The following is a 23,108-nucleotide window of genomic DNA, read 5'->3' as shown; positions in this document are numbered from 1 at the left end:
GACCAACTAGAGCCACTGATCCAAACAAAATGTCATACTTCATAAGAAACTTTTTCTTTACTCCTCAAGTAAAGAAGAAAATAATGATCAAGTGAGAGGGTAAAATGATATAACCACAATGGAAGAGAATACGGAAGTTCTTCAAAAATTAAACATGGCATTAGCATACAATACAGCAATTACACTTCTAAGGATACACTCAAGAAAACTAAAAACACAAACTTGAACAGACAATTTGTACACTCATATTCACAGCAGCAATGTTCACAATAGTTAAAATGTGGAAACAACTGTCCATTGACAGATGAGCAAACACACAGAATGTTGCATAGGCCTATAGTGGAAGACTACTGAGCTTTAAAAAGGAATTAAATTCTGACACCTGCCACAACATGGATGAACCTTGAAGACATCGTGCTACAGAACATAAGCCTCACACAAAATGACAAACACTGTATGATTCCACTTACATGAAGTACTGAAGTACTCAAATTCACAGAGATAAGAAGTAGAATGGTGCTGGGTGTGGGGAGAGGGGTTGGGGAGTTAGTGTTTAATGGATGCAGAGGTTCAGTTTGGGAAAAAGAAAAAGTTCCAGAGATGATAATGGTGATGGCTGCACAACAATGTGAGTGTGCCTAATGCCACTAGATGCTGTACTTAAAAGGAGTGAAAATGGTCAACTTTACACTGGATGTAATTTACCACCACCACCACAACAAAAACAATGATCAAAAGCCAAAGGTAATTTTACCAAAGCTGTGGAAATGGCAAGTCATTTTTATATACAATACCTCCTTCACAATCATTCAAAATTCAGCTGCAAAAAGCATGAAATGCTGAATGGGCCATTTTAGGAGTGGAATATGCACAGCCTTAGAGACCTCCTGGAGACCTGCCCCAGCCTGGAATCCATGGTCAGAACAAACTATAGCTACGGGCTTAGCAGCCACTCCATTTCTAATGCCAAATCTGATTCCTCCCCAGGACCAGCGATCAGGAGGTGGAGCCTGAGCATGAACTACAGAAGTTCAGAGGGGCCTTTCAGAGCTGCTCGGCAGCACCAACTGTGCCCTAAAGAATCAGCTCACCTGTAACCTGAAAAGAAGTGTCCTGTTTCTGCACCCCAGCAGGACTCTGGATGCAAGGCTGTGCATGAGGAAATTTGTCTTTTCCAGGTTTATGGAATTTCAAGTTATGTCTATGTTATAATCCCCATAATTCCTGACTTCATATAGGGCCAACATTTAGGTAAAATCAAGGCAGTAAATGAACTTCTTGGGAGATATTTACATTCACATAAGCCAGTGTGCAAGGTCAGATCACATTTCCCAAAGGCAAGATTCCAAAGTGTGGTGGGAAGAGGAAGAAACACAGGTACACAATGACTCACCTGTGCAGCCAAGAGTGAGCTTTGACTAAAGCATCACCTCACACCTAACTTAAGGTTTCACAACACGGTTCAGGTAAAATTTCACAACTATTATGAGAGTTAAGTATGATCTGGAAAGACAAACATTTAGCCAATTTGTGGGGAAATTTGAGTATCCATCTCCTAAATGGTTAAAGATGCAACAGAATAACAAAGAAGATGATAAATGACAGTGAAGACCACTGACTGCAGTTTGTGGGCACAGCTGCAACTTCTAGATCACCCAGAAGGAAAGCAGCTCAGATGCTGTTGTCAGACAAGACAGTGAGATGCCAGGTCCCCAGTTTCACACAATCCTGAAAAGTACAAGACTCTGCTCAAGGACAGATGAGGAAAAGACATCTCATTTTCTGCTGAAAAAAGTATTCCGAAGAAGCAGAAGCTCTAGATAAGCAGCAGCCAGGTAAAAGAAGTAATATTTTCAATTTAAGCTGCTTGGTTTTCTCTTTCAATGAGGACTTTATTTATTAATAAAAATTGCATATGTTTAAGGTTACAACATGATACTTTGGTATAAATACACACTGGGAAATGGTTACTGTAGTAAAAACCACTTAAAGTATCCACTACCTAATATAGTTATCCTATTTAACATGTGTTCAGTTCAGTTCAGTTCAGTCGCTCAGTCGTGTCCAACTCTTTGCAGCCCCATGAATCGCAGCACACCAGTCTTCCCTGTCCATCACCATCTCCTGGAGTTCACTGAGACTCACGTCCATCGAGTCAGTGATACCATCCAGCCATCTCATCCTCTGTCGTCCCCTTCTCCTCCTGCCCCCAATCCCTCCCAGCATCAGAGTCTTTTCCAATGAGTCAACTCTTTGCAAGAGGTGGCCAAAATACTGGAGTTTCAGCTTTAGCATCGTTCCTTTCAAAGAAATCCCAGGGCAGATCTCCTTCAGAATGGACTGGTTGGATCTCCTTGCAGTCAAAGGGACTCTCAAGAGTCTTCTAAAACACCACAGTTCAAAAGCATCAATTCTTCGGCACTCAGCCTTCTTCACAGTCCAACTCTCACATCCATACATGACCACAGGAAAAACCATAGCCTTGACTAGACGAACCTTTGTTGGCAAAGTCATGTCTCTGCTTTTGAATATGCTATCTAGGTTGGTCATAACTTTCCTTCCAAGGACTAAGCATCTTTTAATTTCATGGCTGCAGTCACCATCTGCAGTGATTTTGGAGCCCCCCAAAAATAAAGTCTAACACTGTTTCCACTGTTTCCCCATCTATTTCCCATGAAGTGATGGGACCAGATGCCATGATCTTCGTTTTCTGAATGTTGAGCTTTAAGCCAACTTTTTTACTCTCCACTTTCTCTTTCATCAAGAGGCTTTTTAATTCCTCTTCACTTTCTGCCATAAGGGTGGCGTCATCTGCATATCTGAGGTTATTGATATTTCTCCCAGCAATCTTGATTCCAGCTTGTGTTTCTTCCAGCCCAGGGTTTCTCATGATGTACTCTGCATATAAGTTAAATAAGCAGGGTGACAATATACAGCCTTGACGTACTCCTTTTCCTATTTGGAACCATTCTGTTGTTCCATGTTCAGTTATAACTGTTGCTTCCTGACCTGCATACAGATTTCTCAAGAGGCAGGTCAGGTGGTCTAGTATTCCCATCTCTTTTAGAATTTTCCACAGTTTATTGTGATCCACACAGTCAAAGGCTTTGGCATAGTCAATAAAACAGAAATAGATGTTTTTCTGTGTGGTGAGAACATTTAAGATCTACTCTCTTTGAAAATTTCAAGGATACAATACAGTCAAATAAGGATTTTTTTTTAAACAGTCTAAGGCAAAGACATATCCAAAATCAAGTTTATACAGAGCCCTTCGGCTCTTGACACTGATGTATCTGTGGCAATACCTTTGTAAAGATACCTGAAAGCCTTATTCTTTTTACCCTAGTTTAGACAAGGGTAAACTATGGAATAATTTCATGGCATTCCTCAATACAAAATCACTAAACACATTAAATCAGCTCTTATTAAAACTGATACAATGCAAACTAAAAATAAAAGGAAATATTGTATTAAAATAATGTAAATGAAGAGCAACAAATTATCTCTAGAATTAATAAAACAATATAAAATTTCAAGTTTCATCTCAAATATCCTATTTTCTTTCATACCATTACACGAATTATCTATAAAATATAAGGAGTGAGTCTATCTTTAGCATGAATTCTCTTTATATTTTTCTCTAGCAAACATAATTATATTGAATATAATTAGATGGGTGTTTTTAAATTAGAATCATTCCCTTTATCAAATACATTCTCTGCTCTTAGATATAGTTTTATAGATCCAATCTCTGAAGTTTACCTTTAAATACAAATTTGATGTAACTGAAGGCATTAATGAATGACAACAAAAATTTTACAGAAACCGCACTATGGGATTTGGGCATGAAGACATTGAAAATCAACTTGATACTTTTCATACTTATTCTTGAATATTAATTTAATATTTTACAGTACAAATTTAGTGGTTATTATGTAACAGCCTATGGCTAAAAGTTGTCAAGGACAGCCCACACTTGATCTCAAAAGAAAACTTTTCATTATTTATTGGTAAAGTTTGCTTCAACAACAACAAACTTGGCTTGATGCAAAAGCAAGCTTCTCTAGGAAGGTGTAAACGATTCCAGTTACAAAATTTGTAGTTTATAGAGAGCATTCCCTAAGTGGTGCTGATCCATCAAGAGAGGAACACACCATTTTACCTAGTGACACTCACCTTGCGGTAGATCATATGGCACAGGGCTACTCTCAGCCTCATCCCCACACGCTGCATGTGGTAGAAGTACAAGTGGCGCAGAACGGCCCACACGAGCACGCAGGTGCTCAGCCCTGCCGCGTAGCCGTAGGCTTCGTGTAAAGTGGCAGAATCATTGGGATCATAGTTTTCAACATAACTAATCATTTTCCCCAAAAATATGGGTTGAACTACTCTGGTGCCTTCCTAAAAGAAAAGAAAAAAGTCTTAATTAGGGATGTCAATTTTTCTTTACACAAGATTTGCTTTTATCATTCAGTTCAGTTCAGTCGCTCAATTCTGTCCGACTCTTTGCGACCCCATGAGTCACAGCACGCCAGGCCTCCCTGTCCATCACGAACTCATGGAGGTCACCCAAACTCATGTCCATCGAGTCAGTGATGCCATCAAGCCATCACATCCTCTGTCGTCCCCTTCTCTTCCTGCCCCCAATCCCTCCCAGCATCAGAGAGCTTCCCCAATGAGTCAACTCTTCACATGAGGTTGCCAAAGTACTGGAGTTTCAGCTTTAGCATTATTCCTTCCAAAGAAATCCCAGGGCTGATCTCCTTCAGAATGGCCTGGTTGGATCTCCTTGCAGTCCAAGGGACTCTCAAGAGTCTTCTCCAACACCACAGTTCAAAAGCATCAATTCTTCAGCACTCAGCCTTCTTCACAGTCCAACCCTCACATCCATACATGACCACTGGAAAAACCATAGCCTTGACTAGACGGACCTTTGTTGGCAAAGTAATGTCTCTACTTTTGAATATGCTATCTAGGTTGGTCATAACTTTTCTTCCAAGGAGTAAGCGCCTTTTAATTTCATGGCTGCAGTCCACTTTTAACATTAGCATGTTTAAAATACATTTTGACAAAATGCTACATTCATGACTAATTTAAAAGAAAAATATACAGATTTATTATCTCCTATAAGACAAGCAAGCAACAGTTTAACCTTAAGGAAAAATTTTCCATTCAAACATAGTAAAGCCTTAGTACATTGTGCTTAGCACACCGTGGATGCTCAACAAATATCACAAACAGGCTCAATGCCAACTGAGCCTTAAGATGAATAAAGAAAAAGGTGGCAGAAGAAGAGGAAGAAATCTGCTTCCACAGGAACAAGCCTGCTGGCAGCCTGCCCCTGTCCCCCATACTCTCAATGTCCCAGCCCAATAGAAAGTCAATATGGTTCATGTATGGGAGACACGCTTTCATCACCTTCTTCATCAGTCCTTATGAACCGAGACACTGGCACAAACACATCCACCCTTTTCTACCCCAAACTCCACACATAGATCCATGGAATGGAAACCAGCGTTGGCTGGAGTACCACAAAGAAACCAGGTTTGGCAGCTCTGCAGGCTCTCAGCTCCCGAGAGCACTGCCTCAGTATGCCTCTACCCTTTAGAAGATGGAATGTTGCTTGGAGTAAAAAATTAAACATGGTGGAGGCCAAGCTAAAAAATCATGTCTTCCGTAGTTCTTGATCCACCATCCACTGAAGTTGGTGGTTTGGAAGAAATGTTATCAACCTTCTCTTCCTCAAGGCCTAAACCAATTGACTCAGGGTGCACTGAGGCTTCCACCCTGAGTGAGACTTAGGGAAAGCAAGTTTCTTTTCCAAAGAAAAAGGCAAAGGAATGGAAAAACCTACCCAGCCTTCCAAACAGCCACTACACATCACAGCATACTTCCTCTCTCTAGTCACCCCTTGAAGGCCCCCTTCTTCCTAGGTCCCCTTCTTCACCATCAAGGAAAATCATTCAACAAATCCAAGTTACTAAAACTAAACACATTGGGCCGCAATATCATTTCCTCCACAGACTTCTCAAAAGACAAAATGTTAAAAGTTTGGAAGTCTTTCAGGAACAGGGCTTTTCCTTTCTTGGCAATCCCACCTTACTAACACAGACAGGGTAAGCTTTGATTACCTGACAGGTATGCTTTCATAGCTCTCTCCTGTCTGTCTGAAGCTAAGGAACCCACACACAAGAGGAAGGAAGGAGAATCCATAACACCAAACACCAAAAACAAACAAACAAACAAAACAAAACAAAACAAAACAAAACCAAGCATTTTCTGCTCAGCCAACCAGTGCTTGATCAGGATATTTATCAAAAGATGTCCCCATCCCTCATATGGGAGTCTTATTAAACCTTAATATTCCTGTTTTGTTCTACGCAAATGGACACATGCACACACACACGTTAACAGGGTACACCAGTTGCCTCTCCCTCCATGGAGTCATGGAGATTTTCATCTACTATAGAGGATAAAGGGAACACTATTTAGTTGAAAAAGTGTAAGTAAGATGATCAGAACTGAGTAAAATGTAACTGATACATTTCCACCATGTCCTGTCATCCATCCCAAGAGGCACAGAGAGCTCTTGGAAGAGTCCTTCACACACTGGATTGTCAAACACACTGTTTACAGTTTCCTGAGATGGAAATGTGCAGGCTCACACAGAGAAGCAAGAACATCAAACTGTACACACAGGCAGTCCCAGCCCAGGTGCCTCCAAGGGCAGTCCAGTGCTGGAGCCACAAACCACCAGAAGCCCAACAATAATATCTGCCATCCAAAACTTTCCTGAAACGTATGATTATATTTGGGAAACACTGTTGCCTGTTACTCAGCTCTCCATTGGAGCCTAGCATCCTTGTAATTACAGGAGAAATAAGAATAATAGCACTCACCAAAGATAATATGGATAAATTCAATAAATCCAGCAAACAGGAATGTAAATAAAGGCAGGTCATTACTGCCTAAGCACATCTGGAGTTTTTCACTGAGAAACAATATTTAATAACCTAGTTGAGGGACCTCCTTGGTGGCGCTTTAGCTAAGACTTCACACTCCCAATGTAGGGAAACTTGGTTCGATCCTTGATGAGGGAAGTAGATCCCACATGCAGAAACTAAGACCCAGCACAGCCAAATAAATCAATATTAACAAAACAAGACCAAAAAACAGTTGGAGAAATAGCCTCATTAAGGTATAATGCCACTTCATGGCTCATATCTTCCACTCATCTATGAATTCTTTTTATTCTTGATAATGATTATTATTTAATTAGGATAGAAAAATTCTTATCTTTCAAAAAGATAAAAAAGGATTTCAAACATGAACTGTTACTGATGCAATTTGGGGGGGAGAGTCATTTATTATTTTGGGACTTTCTCCAGTGGCTCAATGGTAAGGAATTCATCTCAATGCAGGAGTCACAGGAAATGCAGGTTGAATACCTGAGTTGAGAAGATCCTCTGGAGGAGGAAATGGCAACTTCGGGGAGCCGGCATGAGGACCTCCGCCTATGGCAAAGGTCATGAGGAAGGAGTCTCGACATACACAAAGGCGGGATTGAGCCTCAGGAGTCCCCCTGGAAATTCTCGGGCATCTACCCCCAAAACCAGAGTCTGACTACTTTACTACTTTGTGCTCTCACCTACACCTCTGACTTTATGGGGGGCTGTCCCCCACCACCTCTTTCAGAGAAGGAGTTAACTTAGAGCTTCAGTTAATAATAATTCCTGGGCGTGATAGGAGTGTTTCAACCTACAAACTCCTCTGAAGGTTCTCTAGCCTGCCTGACAGGCTTGTCTGGCCACATGTGATTGCTCACAGCCTCCCAACCGCGAGAGGCACGAGATACTTTAAATCTTATAAAAACAGGTTCTTCAGAGAAGTTAGAAAACTATTAGTATAAGTATAGTGTGCTGATTAGAAATTGTATTGGTGAAAGGTTTTTCATTTGTTGATCCAATGTTTACTGCTAAGTCTCCACATCCCCTGCCCTTATACACATTAATGAATATATAGAAGAAATAAGTATTAACCTTTGATATTAATCACGTTAGACCTTAGGCTAAGCAAATTCTTTCCTTAATTAAAACCCACTACACCCTCACCCTATAGGAATGTAACTTTATCTGGTACCTTCGGAAGGTGGTGTCTGTTTCAAAAATAATCACCCCTGGAGAAATAAGTTTTCTGGTTGACTGACTGCTGTCGCAAGGAGAGGGTCATAAGTTGTCAGCAGGCCCCCCTGGCCAGAAGATGATGTAACACCCCTAAGACCTCTGTATACATTTGTATGAAGCACCTGACTTTAATAAAAGTCAGGACTGCTGACCCCACGTGACTTTTGTATAACATCTCAGTGTATAAAAACAGACCCTGGAAAAATAAAAAATGGGATCAGTTCCTCAAAAGACTGGTCTCCCCATGTCGTTCTTTTTCTCACCTTCTGGCTGAATCCCCATCTGGAATGTTGGAGGCTCGTCAAGCCTACTAATTATGCCTGGGCTTCTAAGATCTGACCGGGGAGGCCTTAGTGTCTCCTCTCCTTTGGGAGAATGGGAGGACGCCTGCGGCCTACATAGGTGATGTAAATTCCTTGCCTTGGAATTTTACTAGCTTTCCACGTAAACCAAGTTATTCAGTCTCTTTTCTCCACTGAATTTTCCTACTGAGCTATCCTCATTCTATCACTCTTTATATTTCTAATTAATATTTAATTAAAGCTATCGTATGATTGCCGAAGCCGTCTCCCCTTTGAATACCCTGGATCAGCAGGCAACCCACTCCAGGATTCTTGCCAGGATAATCCTATGGACAGAGAAGCCTGGCAGGCTACATTCCCTGGGGTCACAAAGAGTCAGACACAACTGAGTGACTGAGCACACACGCACAACTTTGCCTCCAGTAAGGAGCCATCACGGCAATTCAGAGAAGTGATGAAAAGTATAACATACAAGGAATTTCCATTCTGGCATAAGTTGCAACTATGGAAAACAGAAAATTGATATTATGCTCCAGATGAAAAATAGCAGCAAGTAAAAAACAATTTTCCAGTAATTTCTCTCAAAAAGAAAAAAATAGCAAAATAACGAATAGTACAAAATTGTGAAAACAAAACCCCAAGTACATATAGAGAGTAAGAAGATACATATTAAACATGATTCTTCAAAGCTTCCAGAACACACAGGGCAGACGTGACTGAGGCCATCAAAGGTAGACTGAGTAAATCCATCCCCTCCACACACAACGAAAGGTTAGAGATGGAGAGTCATTTAACAGGACAGCTGGCAGCAGCATTTGTAATCTGTGAGTGTTTTAATTTCTGACATTTGGTAAAACTGCCTGAGGCAAACCAGGCAAAAGTTTGTCCAGCTACCAGAAGATTAACTCCTGCATATGCTCAATGCTCTAGTCCAAGTATTAACTCCAAATGAAACGGTGGTGTGAATCCCAAGGGTAGACCGAATTTCAGAAGACTCTTCATGCCTTGGAGAGTCTCTCAGAGAGGCAAGGAGTGGCTGTGGCTCACCATGGGGACACAGACACTGGTGGCAGCCATTCCCGGGAGCTGCCCCCACCACGTGTACACTGGTGTGGGCAGATACCACCAAAGAATTCTCTCATCTGGACATTCCCGATTCTCACCATCAACTAATAAGAAATAAAACAACTGAGAAAATAGTCATTATCAATCATGAAGCTAACCGAATTAAAACTTGATTGATAAGCAGGAACAAGGCCAAACACTGTCCCTTAAACCTTTCCTCTCTGACATCAATCTATACCACATGTATATTCTTTCCACAAACCAATTGAGAATATAGTTCTTATTCTTTCACAAGCATTCTTCACAGCTCTGAAATCATAAAGGATCTTTAGAAGAGCTGAATTTAATACCACAACATCCATTATTCAGGATTATCTGATAGTCTGAGTCTCTGAGGCAGACTGTTTATTTTGGCCACACCCTGTGGCATGCAGAATCTTAGTTCCCAGTCCAGGGATCAAAAACCCTCATATATGCATTCGGGGCATTGAGTCTTAACCACCGGACTGTGAGGGAAGCTGGTGGTAGCCATTTCTTGGTAGAGTCCTTGGTATTCAGCCTCCTGAAAGCACTTGATATTGGGTCCCACCTTCTGCTTCTTAGGATAACGTCTTGCAGGGTTTGGTTAGAAACTAGAAATTCTGCAGTGGATAGAATTCTTCCTCCAAGTTAAGGTACTTGAAACATTTCTCACCCAATTTCCCCACATCTCATTAATGGAAATAAACACACAAAAATAGAAGCAAGGTAACAAAGAAAAACACTTGAGTGAAACACATAAGCAGAAAAGAGTGAGCTTGTAGGGAAAAATTGAACAGGCAGTTAATCTTTAGAACTGCGGGAGTTTTAATGAGGTGGATGAAACTTGAACCTATTATACAGAGTGAAGTAAGCCAGAAAGAAAAACACCAATACAGTATACTAAGGCATATATATGGAATGTAGAAAGATGGTAATGGCAACCCTGTATGCGAGACAGCAAAAGAGACAGAGATAGAACAGTCTTTTGGACTCTGTGGGAGAGGGATGGGGGGATGATTTGGGAGAATGGCATTAAAACATGTATAATATCATATAAGAAATGAATCGCCAGTCTAGGTTCCATGCAGGATACAGGAAGCTTGGGGCTGGTGCACTGGTATGACCCAGAGGGATGGTATGGGGAGGGATGTGGGAGGGGGGTTCAGGATCAGGAACACATGTACATTCATGGCGGATGCATGTTGATGTATGGCAAAGCCAATACAATATTGTAAAGTTGAAAAAAAAAAAAAAAAAAAAGAACTGGGGGAGTTCTAAAGTAGAGTTGAGAAAAATCCAAAGATGAGGAGAAAAAGCAGTGAATCTGCGAAATCATAACCACCAGCATTCTAGATATCCTAGCCTTCACTCATCTTTTACACAGTGGTCTTCATCCTGACTGCATATTAGCATCATGTGGGTGGGGATAAGGACACTCTGATGCCCGAGGTCCAGCCTCCAGAAACTGGTTTAGGTTCAACTGATTAGGGTGGAGCCTGAAGATTCCTCTCCCTGGAAGAGTCTGGATGCAGAAACTAACCCCATGTAAGCATCTGCTAACCTCCACTCTTGCACTGTCTTGGCATCTGAGCCTGGAATGGCTACAGACCTGCTATGAAGGAGTTACAATTATCACAAAGAGTTTTAACCAGAGTCGCATTACACATTTCATGCTTCCAGAAAAATCCTTATAAACCCAAGTCCAGAGGTTACAGCATTGAAATTGAAAATTTTCATTCTGCACAGTAGGAAAACAAAAACTTCAGAAAAAACTATATTTAAAAAACATTAATAAACAGATGAGTCAAAATTAGCCTGGAAAGTTATCTCTAAAAGGACAAGGAGAATTAGAATAGACCTAACAAGGATATCAGCCTTCTTTAAAAGTAGCCTTGTCTTGATTTTTGAATCATGAAAACATTATCAGATCAGATCAGTCGCTCAGTCATGTCCGACTTTTTGCAACCCCATGAATCGCAGCACGCCAGCCCTCCCTGTCCATGACCAGCTCCCAGAGTTCACTCAGACTCACATCCATCGAGTCAGTGATGCCATCCAGCCATCTCATCCTCGTTAGTCCCCTTCTCCTCTTGCCCCCAAACCCTCCCAGCATCAGAGTCTTTTCCAATGACTCAACTCTTCGCATGAGGTGGCCAAAGTATTGGAGTTTCAGCTTTAGCATCATTCCTTCCAAAGAAATCCCAGGGCTGATCTCCTACAGAATGGACTGGTTGGATCTCCTTGCAGTCCAACGGACTCTCAAGAGTCTTCTCCAACACCACAGCTCAAAAGCATCAATTCTTCGGTGCTCAGCCTTCTTCACAGTCCAACTCTCCCATCCATACATGACCACAGGAAAAACCGTAGCCTTGACTAGACGAACCTTTGTTGGCAAAGTCATGTCTCTGCTTTTGAATATGCTATCTAGGTTGGTCATAACTATCTTTCCAAGGAGTAAGTGACTTTTAATTTCATGGCTGCAGTCACCATCTGCAGTGATTTTGGAGCCCAGAAAAATAAAGTCTGACACTGTTTCCGCTGTTTCCCCATCTATTTCCCATGAAGTGATGGGACCAGATGCCATGATCTTCATTTTCTGAATGTTGAGCTTTAAGCCAACTTTTTCACTCTCCACTTTCTCTTTCATCAAGAGGCTTTTTAGTTCCTCTTCACTTTCTGCCATAAGGGTGGTGTCATCTGCGTATTTGAGGTTATTGCTATTTCTCCTGGCAATCTTGATTCCTGCCATAAGGGTGGTGTCATCTGCATATCTGAGGTTATTGATATTTCTCCTGGCAATCTAGATTCCAGCTTGTGTTTCTTCCAGTCCAGTGTTTCTCATGATGTACTCTGCATATAAGTTAAATAAACAGGGTGACAATATACAGCCTTGACGAACTTCTTTTCCTATTTGGAACCAGTCTGTTGTTCCATGTCCAGTTCTAACTGTTGCTTCCTGACCTGCATAAAATTTCTCAAGAGATAGGTCAGGTGGTCTGGTATTCCCATCTCTTTCAGAATTTTCCACAGTTTATTGTGGTCCCCACAGTCAAAGGCTTTGGCATAGTCAATAAAGCAGAAATAGATGCTTTTCTGGAACTCTCTTGCTTTTTCCATGATCCAGCGGATGTTGGCAATTTGATCTCTGGTTCCTCTGCCTTTTCTAAAACCAGCTTGAACATCAGGAAGTTCACGGTTCACGTACTGCTGAAGCCTGGCTTGGAGAATTTTGAGCATTACTTTACTAGCGTGTGAGATGAGTGCAAAAAGAACTAATTTTTTAAAAAGCAATTCCTAAAATTTCAGAGTAAATTTAAATAAAACTACCTAAATACCTACCCATCCTTTTGGTTCAAAGAGCCATACAAAAAAGAACTATCAAAAGTGATTTTAAACAAAACAATTTGAAAACACATTCTCTGCAAGATACACCCATGTGAAGACAGTATGAACTGCCAAAAGATAAATCTTATTATGTTTTCAGAAGTCACATTATAAGGTAAAACAAATAAATAATTATGTTGATATCATTGAGAATTGGGCTTAGACATGGGACAAAGAGAATAGATGATGGGAGAAAAGAGATACAGATATAAGCACAATAAGATGAAGTAAAGAACTAGTGTCCTATATCTGATTTGGACTGGAAACACACATATAAACGTATTTGTTTACCTTAAAAATGTATTCTAACTTGGTCTAATGAAAAAAAGCCAAGAAACAATAAACAAGAGCAATAAGCCCCTCTAACATCCAGACTATAGTCTTTAAATACCATTTCACACTAAAAGAAGATGGAGCTGCTTGGAGAAATGGATGATTCCAGGACTGAGCAAATACTGCATAAAATGAACTAGAAACTTCCTGTCACACCAAAAATGAAAAAACGAAAACAAGCAAAAAAAGACATTAAAAAAAAAAAAAAATAGCCAAGACTTCTAGAGTGTGTGCAAAGGACTTAGGACCCAATCTGAATATACTCCCACTGCCCAAAGATGGCCCAAGATTGATAAAAGCATAACAAATAAAATGGACTGAAGCAGATCAGAAATGTTTAAATCCATGAGCTCAAACTGACATTCCCAAAACCAAACCAATCAACCAACCATGAAAACTCACTAGCCCCTCTCCTCACTAGAGGAGAACCAATTCCCCATTTTGAAAAGAGGTTTTAAAAATGGAAAAAATTATTTCCCCCTACTCTCCCTATAAATACTATAGTTCAGCATTAACCAAAGAGCGTAGAACATCCCCACTTTGCAACCCTTAATAAATTAATGGACCTTGAGCAAGGATCATGAATAGCTCCAACATCACTCATACACACACACACACACACACACACACACACACACAAGATGTTATGTACCTTATAAGGGGGATATACAACCCTACCTCCTACATAGACGAAAGGGGCAAAGAAAATCCAAATGAGCTATATCAAACTTTTAGACCTAAACGCCAACCTAAGGTGCCAGAGGAACAAGTTAATTGACACAGGGGGAGATGCAATCAGCCAAATCCAGACTGTGGGAATCTCTACAGGTCAAACAATCTAGAGGCTCAGGGTGGAGGGGAACAGAAAGGCAATCTGAATAACCTGTGTCAGCCAAATGTACCTTATTTAATACTGCTTCCAACAGAAGAGGGGAAAAAAAAACCCAACTGTGAGCACTGGATATATACTAATGATATTAAAGTTAATATTTATGCATAAAACAATAAAGTGAAAGTGAAGGCGCTCAGTCATGTCCAACTCTTTGTGACCCCATGGACTGTAGCCTATCATGTTCCTCCGACCATGGGATTTTCCAGGCAAGAATACTGGAGTGAGTTGCTATTTTCTTCTCCAGGAAATCTTCCCAACCCAGGGATTGAACCTGGGTCTCACACAGTGTAGGCAGATGCTTTACCGTCTGAGACACAAGTTCAGTTCAGTTCAGTCACTCAGTCTTGTCCGACTCTTTGCGACCCCATGAGCTGCAGCACACCAGGCCTCTCTGTCCATTACCAATTCCCAGAGTCCACCCAAACCCATGTCCATTGAGTCAGTGATGCCATCCAACCATCTCATCCTCTGTCATCCACTTCTCCTGCCCTCAATCTTTCCCAGCATCAGGGTCTTTTCAAATCAGCTCTTCACATCAGGTGGCCAAAGTATTGGAGTTTCAGCTTCAACATCAGTCCTTCCAATGAAAACCCAGGACTGATCTCCTTTAGGATGGACTGGTTGGATCTCCTTGCAGTCCAAGGGACTCTCACGAGTCTTCACCAACACCACAGTTAAAAAGCATCAATTATTCTGCACTCAGCTTTCTTTATATTCCATCTCTCACAACCACACATGACCACTGGAAGAACCATAGTCTTGACTAGACGGACCTTTGTTGGCAAAGTAATGTCTGCTTTTTAATACACTGTCTAGGTTGGTCATAACTTTTTATAGACACAAGGGAAGTCTATAAAAATAATGTTTATGCTAAATATGTTTAGTGGAGGGAGATTCCACATCTTTTAAAGATACATACTAAAATATTTATAGATAAAAATGATTTGATGTCTTAGAACTTCTTTAAAAGAATCTTGGGAAGTAAGGGTGAGTTTCAGGTGAATCAAGACTGCTTATTATGGCAATTATTGAAGCTGACTTAGGGTGACATAGCAGCTTATTTCCCTTTACCCTTCTGAGTTCTTAGCTGAGGATCCCTGTAATACATGACAGAATATAAAGAGAAAATAAAACAGAAGTTTATTAGCATGTATATTTCTGATACACATGCAAAATATCAAGAAGAACTGAGTAACTCCCTGAGATAGCCCAAGCCACCACCTTAAATGCCATCTCCCCCTAAAGACAAAAGAAAAGGTGATGGAGTGCCAATGAAAGGTTAGCAGGAGAAGCAGCTTAAACTACAGCAGGGTTGGGTGTGTTATACAGATTTCATCCTTCTTGAAGACTGTCCTCCAACAGGATTCTGCTGTGATTTAGAACCATCTTTCTTTTTCTGGTACAGAGAGGGAGACACCTTTACAAATGGAGATTTCCTTTATCAGTGTAAATGTCCCTCAGAAGAATAACTTCTACTCTGTCTTCAGTTTCTCCTGTGTCTATTTCTGAAAAACACAATCAACTCACAACAATATTTCTGCCAGAATGCCCTATTCTGAAGTGACATGTTGTGTTACCTTTTCATTCTGTTCTATTTTTGTATTTTTGAAATGTCCTTCAAAATCTACAGGAAATTAAAAAAACAAACAAACAAACAAACAAAAAAAAACACTATAGAAATCAGGTGGCAGAGGGGCCAGAGCTGTTTCTAGAAAAGCAGCTCCTCTTGGCTCTGAGCCTCAGTGGAGGCTGTGGGAGGAGAGGACAGAACACAGGGAACAGGGGTCTAGCAGTCAGAGCACCACACCTCAGATACCAGGTCGGCCACCTGCCAGTCACAGGACCCCAAGCCCATTGTGTGCCCTCCCCAGCCCCCAGGTATTTATCTGTGAAAATACCCACCTTACCTCCCTCGGAGGAATCCTGGGACAACTAAATGAGCTACAACAGCGCAGAGTGCTCTGAAACCACCGTAAAAACAAGGGTTTTCCATCACTTTTATTATTAGAAGTCCTGGTAAGAGATTTACTCTATTCTTAATGGCAGAGGCTGGATTCACAAAGGCTTGGAAAACTCATTGTTCCTCACAGGCGACCACAGTGGAACAGGAACTCTTGAGAAATGTCATGTGTAAAACCAAATTTTCTAGACTATAAAGTTTCACTTCTACCCACATTGCTGCAGTTTTTAACCATTATGAATGCAATCTTTCAAAAAGAGTCTCCTACTTCCCTGACTACATAAAGAAAATGGATTGAAGGAGGTGGAGGAAACAAGTGAAATAGGTGAGGGAACTTAAGAGGTACAAACTCCAAATCATAAAATAGTAAAAGGGGATTGGGGGCAAAAAATAAATATATAAACTTTTAAAAAATAAATAAATCATGGAATTATACAACATAGGAAGTATATTCAATAATATTGGAATAATTTTGCATGGTGACAGTTGGTAACTACACTTATCATGTACTGTATAAAATATTAAATCACTAATGATGTATACCAGAAACTAATATAACATTTTAAGCCAATCATACTTCAATTTTAAAAAATTCTTTTAATTTTACATTAAAAACTTACATATGCTTAGAAAAAGAAAAGAAGGTGGATATAACACCCTAATTTATAACTCAAGGTCATCACTGTGGATATTACAAACACCTAAAATTCCAGGAGTTGGTGATGGACAGGGAGGCCTGGCGTGCTGTGATTCATGGGGTCGCAAAGAGTTGGACATGACTGAACGACTGAACTGAACTGAACTGAATGGCTAATGGCTAATGCTATGCTCTCAAGAACCAGCAGGGTGCACACAGCAGGTCTGCTCAGCAGGTCCCCTTCTGCTTGGCTCAAGGCCTCCTCCTCCTCTCCCTTGCTGTGTGGTCCTCAGTGGTTGCTCTCAGCCCACAGTGTCTTTGACACCAGCAGCCTCTCCTCAGCCTCCTGGGTTGAGCAAAATGAGGGACACATGGAAGAAAATATTGGGGAATAAATGCAAAAACCACTCAGCTCTTGGGGAACCAGCCATGAATCCAGGCACAAAGCCCACTGTGGGATGCAGAGGATTCTGTTTACTTCCTGTCCATCAGCTGAGCTCCAAAGTGAAGGTTACACACACATGTGCTTCCCACAGCCTCCAACTGGACCAGAGACCATCAGAAAAAGTGGCTTCAGACAAAGGCCAAGTGACCAGACAAGGCTGGGCCACTTCTAAGGATCCTGGGAAGAGGAAATAACTCCCAGCAACACCTCCCCTCTCAGGGGAAGGGACTGGGTGAATCCACTCTGGCTCTCTGAGGTCACCCCACTTACACAGCAGCAATGGAGACCTAACCTCTCAGAGAGAAGCACTGATGACCTGGGGAGGTGGTCTCTGTGACTCACACCCAGGCAGAGAGAGGCTTCAGGCCCCTCCTCTCCACCCTGAGGGCCCTGGGCAGGCAGAGACCTGTCCTCCCCACCCACAGTACCCGTGGAGGTACACAGGGACCAAGGGTGCTGGGAACTCTTGGGCTGTTCTGTTCTAATTAGGGGTGACCGGCAAGTGCTCCTTAGCCTGGTACTTATTTCTCTGAGAGGTAGAGATACTCCTCAGTTCTCAAAGGATAGCTCATGGAATTCTCCAGGCCAGAATACTGGAGTGGGTAGCCTTTCCCTTGTCCAGGGGATGTTCCCAACCCCGGGATCAAAGCCAGGTCTCACTCATTTCAGGCAGATTCCTTACCAGCTGAGCCACAAGGGAAGCCCTTCTCATAGGACAGAGGTTTTCATATCTCAAAATCCTAAAACCCTAAAAGCCTCACTCTGGACTGGCGTCACCCTGCTTTCTCCCCATGGTTCCACCAGGAGTACCTGGGAGACCCTGTTCGTACTGGGTGGTAAGACCACACTGCTTGGGATCATGGATGATGCACAGGGCATTCTGTGCACCTGAGGATTTAAAAGAGGTCCAGAGATCAAAAAGGAAACATGTTTATGTTTTAGAAAATCCTGGGCTGAGTTTAGATCTTCCACCATCTAAAATATAAAAAACAACAAGCAGTATAGATTGATCACAACACAGGAAGTTGCTTCATAAAATCAATTATTAACTAACTAGCACTGCTACTAGTGCTAGCAGTACTGCCACACAGATGAGCCCCTACATTTACGTCCTCTACTCCCCACTTCTCCACCATGACCACCCAGAGACCAACCTCCTGAAAGGGCCCAGGGCTCTACCAGTTGCACCTTATGCAGCCCCAAGCCTGGCCTTCCTGGATCCCCAGCAGGAAGTATTACTGAGGCTGGACAACTTTGAAATCAACACTCCCAGCACCACAGTGGGGTGGATTCCATCTCAGGAAGAACCCCAGATCCTATGGCCTCTCCGTCTATGTCTGTTTATCCCATGTCTGTGGTCTTGCCACAGCCAAGACCCAGGACTCATATTAGAATGGGATCCATCCAAGGCTTAGTGACCCCACTCAAGGGGCTAACAGCCCAGAACAGCAATAAAAACCAGTAGCTCAGTTCAAACCCAGCCACATGGGCTATGCTTTGAACCCACCTGATTTTAAGAATCTTTTGCATCTGGTACCAAGGAGAAACTAGAGAACCAGGGACAGCAGAGAGAGACCTGCTCCAGGATATGATCCAGCATTAAACCCTGAGGCCACTCATCCAACCAGGCACCTGGCATGAGCCACAGGCAGACACTGAGGCCCCAGGGTTTCCTGATAAGCAGGATTCATGAGAGCTCTGCTGTGCAAGGTCAGGAAATCCTGCACAAACAGGCCACACCAGCTTGCCACCTGTGTATTTCAAACAGACTTACTGTGACTATGTGGAAATTCCATGACTGGGACAGCTGCACATGGGACAAAGAAGGGCTGGGGCAGCCTGACAGGCTCCTGCTCCCTCTCCCACCCCTGTCCTGCACAAGGCACTGGAGTACCTAGGTGGTCAGTGTCCTCTCAGAAGTGGCACCCTGCCCCACATACCTATCCCACCCTCTGGCACAATGGCCAATCCTCTTCTGAAATCAGTGAGAACTCCATCCCCAGGACCATCCAGTCACCTGGGAGCTGACGGATTCTCTGGTCTCTCCAGTTGCGTGGGGTGGACTTCACCTGCCCAGCTGCCCACTGTCCGCAGTGCCCTTCAGTCCAGCACAGCCTTTAAACAAGAGCCACGCTGCCCACCTGTAAATCACCTGGCCCACCCACCTCACCCCCAACATGATGGACTGAGGACAGCTCACACCTTCTCCACCTTCTCCACCTCTTTCACACGTCCTGCTTGCACACACTCACATGCTGCCCATTTCCCTAAGGCAGCACTAAGGGACCACGGAGAGCACGAGTCCCCCAGGGGGGTCTGCAGCAGACCCCCATCAGGCTCAGCCAGAACAGGGAGGCTGATGTCACTGTGTCTCCAGGTGGATTGTCCTCTGGGGGATCTTGACTCAGGATCTTCAGGGTCATGGAGGTCACTGACTTCACAGCTTTCTGCCTCTGCTTTGCCCTGCACATTTCCTACTACACCCTCTGCCAATGATAGGATACCAGGATCCCCCTTCAACTAGGAATCTGCTCCCACAACCAAGGAAAGAAAGCAGCGTGGAGGGTGCAGAGAATTCACGGTGAAGCTGGAGCTCCTCTCCACAGGGGCTTTGCTCATAGTGCCAGCCCATGGGGAAGGGGGCAGCCTGGGGAAAGGTGTGCTTTTAGGAGTTCTGGGCGGCTACAGTCCAGATGCAGGGCCCTGGGTTCTGTTCCCCTGGAAGAGGAGAGGCGATGGATCTTCTTAGAAAAGCATTTATCAGATGTGACCTGGTCAAGGTAACAATTTTTACCTTCTTAAACTATAAATGAGTGCCATAAAATGTATGTTATTCTGGGCTCGGGTCCAAATTACCTTCCTCTAAATCACAGGGCACATATTGCCTGAGGCTGTTGGAATCTTCTTTTGGTCAAAGATCAGTGAGCGTTTATACTGAACACCAGGAACTTTCTAACATAATATAAAATGTCTTTTATTTCAAGGCCATCCACCACAACACTCTTTAACCAGTTAAAAGAAGAATAGTAACCCCTGAAGTCCAGTTCTCACCATTCTAAAGATAAATACAACCTCTGAGCTCTATCATATTTCCATGAGGGTTTATCCTCAGACCTTAGACCACTGGCCTCTCTACCCACCAGTCCCTTCCACCTCAGTACAGAGATACATACACCAAAAAGCAGCGCACAGTATGAAAATCTTTTACCTCAAGAAATGTAAACATTCCCCAAATTAAATAGGATTTCCAGTAACACTTTACAATTGCTTTCACTAAAGAGGGTTCCTGTGCATCCTTCTGGGCTCTCTTAACTTCTTGATCCCAGTACCTGTGATACAAAACAAAACACAGTAAAGAACAGCGTGTCCACCAAAGGGAAAATGGGAGAGGGACAGAGTGGAAGATAAGCCTTCACTAGAGGGCACTTTGTGGCTGCCCCATAGATGCTGGCTAACTGCTCACAGGGCTCCTAAAAGATAAGCAGTGCAGACTCTGAAGCACCAGAGAAGCAGGCCTTGAGGGAAAAGTTCCAGATTCTAGAAACAAGTTCCTGCCAAGATTTGCTGGACTCACAGGTCACAAGCAGCTCAGGCGGGCAGACTCCCTCCTCCAGGGACCCCACCTCCGGGGACAGAGCTCGGCCTCCAGGGCCGTGGCTGTGGGCTCCCTCCATGCCCACAGATGCACAGGGAACACCGGCCTCCAAAGTGGGCTAAGCCTGGGGTCAACCTGAGTGGCTGAGCATGCAGTGTCAGGAGAGGAGTCTCAGAAGAACCCAGAGGAAGGCAAAGACTCCCCCAAACCTTTAGACCCATGTGGAAATTCTCACTCTTTCTCCCCTTGTCCCTGATGTCTGTGCTCACCCTTGCAGCTCTTCTCCAAGACGCTGGGAGCAATCTTCCGGAAGCACCGAGTACATGTCATCTGATTCTAATTTCCATTTGTGACCAATTTTAAACAAGGGGTTTAGCCACCTGTTAAAAATTAAAAGGAGAGTAACATATATCCAAATTACAAATCTCTAATTAGAAACCTACATTCATGGACATTGCTAAAAAAAAAAAAAAAAAAAGTCTACATTTTAAATATATAAAGATATGGGGAAAATTAGATATATGCTTACAAACACACATACATTCTAGGTATAGGAAAGTCATGCTGGCTTATATATTACATAATTAAAGCAGCCTCTTTGTGGCCTACTGAACATACATTGTACATCTGCTTTAATTATTAAGAAAAAAACATATGTTTAGAAATCAAATAAAGTAACAGAGGTTCAGGCATGCAGAACAGAGCTGAATGACCATTGTGGGTAAGGCTGCAGATATGTTCCTGTATTACGGAGGACTTAAATCTTCTGAAATGTATCAAATTGAAGGATATCTACATGTGCTAGTGGTAAAGAATCTGTCTGCTAAAGCAGGAGATGTAAGAGATGCTGATTCGATCCCCAGGTTGGGAAGATTCCCTGGAGAAGGAAATGGCAACCCACTTAACTGTTCAAACCTGGAAAATCCCATGGACGGGGGGCCTGGTGGGCTAAAGTCAATGGGGTCGCAGTTGGACATGACTGAAGTGTCTTAGCACCAGTCATATTCAAAGCAGTTGCAAACTTGAGGTCTCAAGATCTCCTCAGATCAGTTGTCAACACAGAGAAGTTTTTACAGGGAGTTATCTTATGGACACAACACCCTGGGTCTAACAGGCTCTGGACCCTGAACTACTTACAGTCCTGTCAGACTCCCCTCAGCCAGAACACTCATGTGAGCCTTTTTCTGAATCCAACCTTCTGAAGACAACCTCAAGATAAGTAATAGCTTCCCAACTAAAATGCAATTGATTCTTCTTATGGTCCTCCTCGGTATCACTCTCTAGAAAATTCATTTATTTTTAAAAGTAACATTCAAACATCCAAAAGGGCTGGAATTTTACTGATTGTTGGATCTGTCACCATCAGCCTCACTCGGGGAATAAATATTGCCCACCAGACTTTCAGGGAACTTCAGCTGACAATATCATCAAACTACAGTTTAATTCCACCATGCCTAGGCTTCTGCCAAGGGATATCAAGATTGCCCCCATTGCCACCACACCCCTGCAAAGACGTATGTGTTAGTCAAATCCCTGTTTTCTGGGGGTCCAACCAATCGTTCACTATGAGCCCTCCACCTACAGGCATGGCCGACTGTAGATAGTTACCATGTTTAAGGACTCTGAGGACAGGATCACAACAATCATGGAGGGGCCTGGCCATGTGCAAGTACCCTGGATGGAAGGGCACCACCATGAGCCTAAACAAGACTCAATAAAATCAAAAACAGTGTGTGTGCCCCTGAGGGAGGTTTGTTCCTCGAGGATCGTGTAGCAAGGGCCACCCATGTTGGGCCATCAACTGTCTCCAAGAAAACTACCAGGGGACAGTGGGCTATATGTGGTTCACACCCAGATCAAGGTTACATTCAGATTTTTTAATTACACTCGCACAACCTGTGAATCAGAGGGGGCCATTCATCTAGTCAGGAGGGGAGCTGGACTGGTAATAGCAGTTGTCACTCTTGTAGGCTCCCTGGTGAGCCTAGCATGAGAAAGAATTTATAATAACCGAAGTATATAAAAAAAAAGAAATTAAAAAAGTCAGAGACTGGCCTAGGTAAGTAGAGAACCCAGTTCTAACCTTAGAATGACAAAATCCTCACTAGACCCTCTGGCCCACATGACACTTGACCACGGTAAAGCTCTTGAGTCCCTGCTGGCTGATCAAGGGGGAATTTGTCCCCCAACCATTTCCTGTTGTTTTTATGTTAACACTCATGGTTAGATAGAAAAGAGCACATCCCAATTGCCAGAGAAAACTGCTTGCAGACAAAGACAAATATCATACG

At 42.7% G+C, this 23,108-nt stretch overlaps 1 protein-coding gene across 1 annotated transcript in view; it reads right to left on the bottom strand.

The window, feature by feature from the left end:
* The window catches only part of LOC129624644 (ATP-binding cassette sub-family C member 4-like), a 182,120-nt gene that overhangs the window by 143,304 nt on the left and 15,708 nt on the right, over positions 1-23,108 (bottom strand). The window contains exons 2-4 of the mRNA XM_055542797.1: positions 21,087-21,197; positions 20,431-20,551; positions 4,177-4,401 (exon numbers count right to left, since the gene is read on the bottom strand). Of these exons, the coding sequence (XP_055398772.1) occupies positions 4,177-4,401; positions 20,431-20,551; positions 21,087-21,197 (457 nt within the window). The remainder of the gene's footprint in view (positions 1-4,176; positions 4,402-20,430; positions 20,552-21,086; positions 21,198-23,108) is intronic.

This window comes from Bubalus kerabau, chromosome 12 (assembly GCF_029407905.1).
Source record: "Bubalus kerabau isolate K-KA32 ecotype Philippines breed swamp buffalo chromosome 12, PCC_UOA_SB_1v2, whole genome shotgun sequence".
Taxonomy (NCBI): domain Eukaryota; kingdom Metazoa; phylum Chordata; class Mammalia; order Artiodactyla; family Bovidae; genus Bubalus; species Bubalus kerabau.
Note: the sequence above shows the minus strand (reverse complement) of the source record. Positions and strands in the feature narration are given on the sequence as shown.